Source organism: Alosa sapidissima, chromosome 15 (assembly GCF_018492685.1).
Source record: "Alosa sapidissima isolate fAloSap1 chromosome 15, fAloSap1.pri, whole genome shotgun sequence".
Classification (NCBI taxonomy): Eukaryota; Metazoa; Chordata; class Actinopteri; order Clupeiformes; family Clupeidae; genus Alosa; species Alosa sapidissima.
The window spans coordinates 16,056,386-16,063,885 of record NC_055971.1 but is presented as its reverse complement, the minus strand read 5'-3'; the positions used below and the strand labels follow the sequence as shown (position 1 = coordinate 16,063,885).

Here is a 7,500-nt window from a genome sequence, read left to right as displayed (position 1 = left end):
TGCGGGTACAGCATGCACCTGCACCACAACAGGAGGTTAGCGTTGGACTAAATGACCAACTCACCTGTTCTAGAATGTTCTGAAGCCTCTCCGCTTCCAGGTCAATGACGAACTTCTTCTCGTCTCTGCGGTCAAGGTCCTCAAGGAGACGCCGGTAGCTGGCGTCGTTGAAGTTCTCCACACAGATGGCGCTCACCTGCCAGCTGTTTTGCCCTGCTTTCTCCATAATCGCCTGCAGGATGGCATATCCTAAACACCAAGCAAAAGGAGGATAAATTAGTCATTTATGCACATATGCGCAGTTTTATATGAACCAATGTGCAGAGTACCCTCACCCCATCTTAGGAAATATCTACATAAGTGGAGAAGGAGAATTAATAATACAAACATGACATAGAATTATTGCATATTATTAATAACCTTGTTGAATAACCTCTCTGACTTCATTAGTTAAGTTCATTAACACACAAATTGTGGCCTTTATTCTGTATCTTCCATTTTCTGCCTGTAGGGGTATAGCTTGTTTCAGCATACTGGTCTTTGTTTTAGCAACAGGATTTGTGCTTGTTTGAGCCTGACTGACAGCAGCTAACTCAGGCATGAGTCCAGCCGTGATCAAGACCAGATGGCCTCCGGGGCCAGTTGCTGTCTAAGCAGTGCTGGGCTTCGACAGCCTCCTCACGGCCACATGCTCCTCCTCTCCTCTCCTCTCTAATGTGGAGAAAAACTGAGTCAGAGCCAGCGATTAGCATCACCTCCTCAACGCTAATGCAGCAGCCTTTGCTTTTGACTTTTCTCTCCCTCTTTTCTCTTTTTCTGTTTGCTCCTTCTCCCATGCCATTTATCCAGCTTTCATTCCCTCCTGTCAGGATTACTGTAATGCTGCATGCAAAGAGAACACTGTCTATTCTAGCCATGTTTAGCTGCAGTCTGATCGTCCTTCTGCCCTGCTAGACTGAGTCAGTCCCCGCCACCTTTCTCCTCTCTCCTCTCCTCTCCTCCCGTCTCCTCTACTCTCTCTTCTCTCCTCTCCTCTCTTCTCCTCTCTCCTCTCCTCTCTTCTCCTCTCTCCTCTCCTCTCCTCACGTCTCCTCTACTCTCTCTTCTCTCCTCTTCTCTCTTCTTTGCTCTTCTCTCCTCTCCTCTCATCTCCTTTCTCCTCTCCTCTCTTCTCCTCTTCTCCCCTTCTCTCCTGTCCTTTCCTCATCTCTCCTCTCCTCTTCTCTCTTCTTTGCTCTTCTCTCCTCTCCTCTCATCTCCTTTCTCCTCTCCTCTCTTCTCCTCTTCTCCCCTTCTCTCCTGTCCTTTCCTCATCTCTCCTCTCCTCTTCTCTCTTCTTTCCTCTTCTCTCCTCTCCTCTCATCTCCTTTCTCCTCTCCTCTCTTCTCCTCTTCTCCCCTTCTCTCCTGTCCTTTCCTCATCTTTCCTCTCCTCTTCTTTCCTCTCCTCTCCTCTTCTCCTCGGCCTACTCGTTCTCATCTTGATTTCACCCACCCACTCTGTGTGTGACGAGCGTTGTCCCTCCCGCCTCTTTCATGCCATGGATGCGCCCAAAGCATAAGAGCCCTACATATTGCCTTGAACTCCTTAAAGAAAAATTCCGGTATTTAGCACTTTGAGTCCCTTTTCTGGTTTGAGTCCCTTTTCTGGTTTCTGGTTTGGATGAACTAGAGTGGTGGACACCGAAATTTTGACGATTGGTCCTGTCTCGACTTTTCTGACTCATTTTGAATCGCCTTTGACTACTCAGAGTGGCTGCCAACAGGCATACTGTAGCCTACAGTAGGCTACTCTAACATGTCCTAAAACAACCCTTAACGTGTGCAACTCACCGAGTGGTTAGTGGTGTTCGTTGATTATTAAAAGCAAATATATTGGCTCAATGTATGATTTCTAGCCGTCTTATTTGCTATTGTGGAACTATTTATTCAGACACCTCACAACCGCGTATAAACTTCCGCTCAATATTTGAGCCTGAAGCATAGACGGTGGCGCAGTAATATCAACGTGCAATGAGTCTTCCAACAGAAATCAATGGGATTTTGCAAAATGCCAAATAAAACATGACAGAAACTGTATTTCGCTACGCTACTTGTTTTGGAACATCAACGAACACCACTAACCACTCGGTGAAAACGAATGTTAAGGGTTGTTTTAGGACATGTTTGAGAAGCCTACAGTATGCCTGTTGGCAGCCACTCTGAGTAGTCAAAGGCGATTCAAAACGAGTCAGAAAGGTCGAGACAGGACCAATCGTCAAAATTTCGGTGTCCACCACTCTAGTTCATCCGAAACAAACCAGAAAAGGGACTCAAAGTGCTAAATACCGGAATTTTCCTTTAATCTATGCCCGAAACCAACCTGAGCCCAGGAAGAAGGACTTCATTTTACTGGCAACTGCTTGAAATGTATGTTTCCAATCCATTCTAGTTTATTTCCAGCCCCATTTGTTCATATCATCTGTGATATTTGTACAATGCTAGAGATGCCACCTGACTAATGGATGTTATGGACGTTCTTGTCCCTGTGCCCTGATTTGTAAAGTGGTCATCAAGCCTGATACTTTAAGTATGCGGCTGATATTTCTGTTTATGTAAGAGCCGAAATTTGGCATCAACAACAAAGCCAAGGAACTCCTGAGCAGTGAGATGAGCAGAAGTCTAAGTGAGGTAAGGAAGGCTCAATCAAGATTGAGTGGCAAGGTGGCTCACATCCAAAATATAGTTACCACACACACACACACACACACACACACACACACACACACACACAAGCACACAAACTCTCCCTCTCACAGTCCATCCAACTGACATGGATTTAAGCTACTTAAATGTGATCCTCTAAGTTGACACCCTTGACAGTCACGACACTGAAAAAGATGGCATACAGATGACAGAGCAGTCAGCTCATTCATTTCACAGAGCACAGTGGCAAAAACTCTGCTCTGTATCTAAGCAGTACTCTCATATTGCCAAAAATCAGCTTTTAATAGACAGCACTAAATGTGGAAAGACAGCGATGCGATCCAGCATCCGTGACTGAGCCAGTGTGAATATCGACAGTTCGGATGACGTGAGACACACACGAGACGTCACGCACACCTTCCCCCACTCTCCTCAACAGAGTAATCAAATCGGATTCCGTGCCCTGTCACTCCCGTGCTTGCCGGAGAAATCGCTCGCATCGCTTGTTTTTTTTCACCCATTTATTATTTATTTTTGTTGTTTTTAAAAAAAAAAAAAAAAAAAATCTCTTCACAGCCTCCACAGATGTTCCTGCCTGTCAGTAGTAACCCGAGGGGACACATCCAATAGGACACCTGACATCTGTGACCAAGAGTGTTCCGTCCTGGAGACCAAACTGACACCCAACCCGCCCTCCCCCCAACCTCCACCCCGACCCAAAACTCCGCCACTGCAGACAGGGCGCGCCACGCAGCCAGCCATTAGCTGTGGCAGCAATCAGGGCTTAGGCGGGTGGCCAATAGGTGGCAGTAGAGTCTCACAGGGGTGAGGAACGCCAGAACGAATGAGATTCCTGGATCTCCGGGATGAGATGGATTGATGGCATGATGGAATAATGCAGGAGGGATGGAGAGCGAGAGAGGGGGAAAAACAACAAGACAATACAGAGGAGCGTGTGGATGGGAGAGAGAGAGAGAGAGAGAGAGAGAGAGAGAGAGAGAGAGAGAGAGAGAGAGAGCAAGACAAAGAGACAAGGAGAGAGAAAGAGAGGGAGAGAGTAATAGAGAGAGAAAATAGAAAAGAGAGTGCTTTGTGAGATGGTGATAAAGAGAGGCGGACTGTCCAGCAGAGTCCATGCCTTCTGTGAGGGCGCGTCTGAGCAGCTGATCGGGGACAGATTGAGAGAGTGTGACCCAGAGGCAGCGATGACTCTGCACTGTTAGCCACTCATACTGACACTAGACTTCCACTGAGGAGGCGCCGCAGCAAAGGAAAAAAGGAAGAAAAAACATACACTCCCAGTGAGGGAGAGAGAGAGAGAGAGAGAGAGAGAGAGGGAGAGAGAGAGAGGGAGAGAGAGAGAGAGAGAGAGAGAGAGAGAAAGACAGAACCCGCATGCTCGCAAAAACTCAAACGTGTCGGACACAGCCCCGCAATCCCCTTCTCCCCCCTAACCCTCCCCACCCCTCACCCCCTCTCTTCACAAGCATTCCTGATTAAAGCCCTGCAGCATATCCATCCCATAATTTCTGCAGCCATGACAGCGGCGAGAGGGAGGCATTATGAAAAGATTCTATTAGCATCTCTTCCTCGGCCCGGAGCCACGGGGATTAAATGACTGCCTGGCATCGGTCGACTCCGCTCTCTCGCTCTCTCTCTCTCTTGCTCTCTCTCTCTCTCTCTCCCTCTCCCTCTCTCTCTCTACCCACTTCTACACGATGCCAAGTTCACATACTGGCATGGCGTAAACAGAGAGTACTGTCCATGTGGTTCAAGTGTGGGACAGACTCGCTGTGGGCACGCAGAGAACTGGGCACATACGACGCTGGCACTGGACGATGGCGATGCCCCTCGCAGCCACAGATGCTGGCACGAAGGACAAGGTCCCCAGTGAGGACATAAACGAGAAAAGATGGATGTATTGAACCGGCTCAGAAATCGATTGTCAGAGAAGAGAACTCGATGACGGATGGTGCTGGGCACTGGTGTGGGCTTCTAATTGGATGAGAAATGTCGGCTTTTTTATATATCCACACAATTAAGGAGCCCCAGAATAAGTGGATGGGCGAGAGACAGAGAGAACGAGGGAGAGAGAAAGACCCAAAGGGTGGCTCTAATAAAGGCCATAAATAATAAAAGCCGTAAACCATCGAGAGCAGTCTCGAAGGAGATGCAGAACAACCTGATGAGGAGTTGGTGGGGTGGGTAATTAGCACTGGGCAGCGAGTGGACTGGCACACGGGAGTTGGCACAGCAACGGGCATGTGGGGAGGAGGTGGGGGTGGCACTGGCACTTCGTTTCGTGCCATGTGGACACGACACAGCATGTGAACACAAGGTGCCATGCTGACAGCTTTCAAAACAATGGATGAGGGGGGCAGGTCAGTTGGTGCCAAAACACGGACACCTTCTGATACATAGTGGACATTTGAGGAGGGGGGTGGGGGGAATGGGCTGTGGCTGAGTGTGGGGTGGCAGACAGATATGTCCCATGCCAGACATGGTGGTGGGGAGAGAACTGTTTGCACACAGTTTAAATGCATAGTGCGACATCTATTGAGTGTCAAGTCTTCGATCTCGATAATGGGCTTCTCTGTCAGGCAAGTCCATGCCATGCCTGCCATGCCCGATCTGTTGTGTAAGTGATTCAATACATATTCCACACCCCATATAGCTGCTGCAATGCATCACCACTGCAGAGCTGAATCTCTCCATTACTGGATCAAGAGCCAAACCCATCTCTACATGGTATATGAGTCTGGGCCAGACCAGGGCCAAACCTGTGCCAGACTCAGATTTGATCCCGGTCCGGAGGTACGTTTGCCACTGAGACTATTTGTCATGTAGTAGTTTTTTTTACAGTGCAGCTTTCTTTATTTCTCCGGCGGAGGATATCCGAGGTAAACACAGTGTGCCAAGGAACGGAGTGGGATTCGCGGAAAGCCGGCGTTATTATTTGCGGGATGAAACGTGTCACATTTAAGCTCGTCGGAGAGAAAGAGCCAACTCCCTGAGCCTGACGCATGAGAGGTTATTTCATTCTTCTCTTTGAAGGGAGTATCTGTGCGCCACAGCCCCCAAACAAGTGGCGAGTGATGATGAGAGCGACGCATTAGGGACTAACTGTCGCCCAGGGAGAGCGCTGATTTAAATGTAAAGCCACCCAGAGCCACGGCACACACTGGAGTGAACAGCACACACAATTACATGTGCACTCTTTCTCTCTCTCAATTATATGTGCACTCTTTCTCTCTCTCAATTACATGTGCACTCTTTCTCTCTGTTTTCTTTCTGTTCTTCTCTCCCTCACCCCTCTCTCTCTCTCAGACACACACACACACACACACACACACACACACACATTAATTCGCATACACACATATGCAAGCAAATGTACATGTATAAATAATATATTGTGTGTATAAATGTGCACAGAGGAATACACACACACACACACACACACACACACACACACACACACACACACACACACACACACCAGCAGGAGCGCAAGCAATGCAGTGAACAACCTGTCTTACTCAAACTGCACACAAACACTGTGCTAAACACACCACAGCATGGAAGAACACACACTCTCTCGGCCGACGCTGATACATTGGCACTTTGCCGTGAAGAAAGTGTTCATTAGCGCAACAAAACCCCCAAGGCTTGCCGACTCCGCGGTGCACGCGGAAACAACTTTCCCCATCAATACCCACCGTCAGTACAATGCATCACACTTACACGTATCCACGGCAGCACCTGTTTTCCAGTGCTCGGGTGGAGTCGTTTAACTAGCAGCACACTGTACTCGCAGCATCACTCGCTCTGGTGTGTCTCACTTTTTGTCTTTGATTCGCCCACAGACACGGTGCGGTGCGACTTAAGGGTTGTCAGTGCGCAGTAGGAGTGAGCTGTACTGTCAGCTACAAGAGACAGCGAAGTTAGCTGGAAGCTATGTGTCAGGGCTTGTTTAGACTGAAAATAAGTAGGCCTGTGGACAAATACATACCAACACAGTGAGAGCTCTTATGTGAATGTTATTGGAAAGTAGGGATGTATTTTGGCAGTTTTTCAGTCTCTCTATTCAAACACAACACATAGAAGACTATTCAGCATCTTGCATGTGGAGCTCAGAGTCTAACAAACCAGGTGCATGATGATCCTTAACACCAAAACTGAAAGGGCAAAGGCTGCCCATCTTTGTAAGTTTGACCAGCATTTTAATCTCCCTTCTATCCAAAGGGGGCTTTAAGAGTGTGTATTTGACAAGCGTCCCAGGGCAATAGGACTGTTCGATGAAATGATGGTAGGCTTGCCCTCCAGTGTCTTTAAATCAAACATGCTCAGTGTAAGCCTGAAGTGTCTGTGAACACAAAGCATTTACTATACTACAGAGAGACAAACTGAAATGAAAAATAAGGAGAGACAGAAGACAGAAAGATGGAAAGAAAAACAGAGGGATGAAATAAAGCATTTGAGTGAACTCACCTCGGTCTGTGTCGTAGAGGAAGACGAAGCGGTTCCAGTCGTAGTGGTCGAGCAGACTGAGGAGGGCCCCTCGGATGGAGGGCCGCAGTTGCAGGACGAACTGGGTGTCGCCCTCGGTGGGGAAGCTGGGTGTGATCAGCGAGATGTGCAGCGCGCTGCAGAAGGACGTCAGCGTGTGCACTGACCGCTTGTCGTACAGGCCAAAGATGGCGAAGACGCCCCGGGAGTACTGCGAACAGACTGTAGAGAGATGGAGATAGAGAGAGAGAGAGAGAGAGAAGAATATACAGAGAAGAAAGAAAATGAGAAGCAGCAAGAGAGGATA

At 48.2% G+C, this 7,500-nt stretch overlaps 1 protein-coding gene across 6 annotated transcripts in view; it reads right to left on the bottom strand.

The window, feature by feature from the left end:
• Positions 1-7,500, bottom strand: part of LOC121683508 (glutamate receptor 4) — an 82,531-nt gene that overhangs the window by 44,511 nt on the left and 30,520 nt on the right. For all 6 annotated transcript variants that reach the window (XM_042063138.1, XM_042063137.1, XM_042063135.1 and 3 more), the window contains exons 3-4: positions 7,176-7,415; positions 65-249 (exon numbers count right to left, since the gene is read on the bottom strand). In XM_042063138.1, coding sequence (XP_041919072.1) covers positions 65-249; positions 7,176-7,415 — 425 coding nt within the window. The remainder of the gene's footprint in view (positions 1-64; positions 250-7,175; positions 7,416-7,500) is intronic.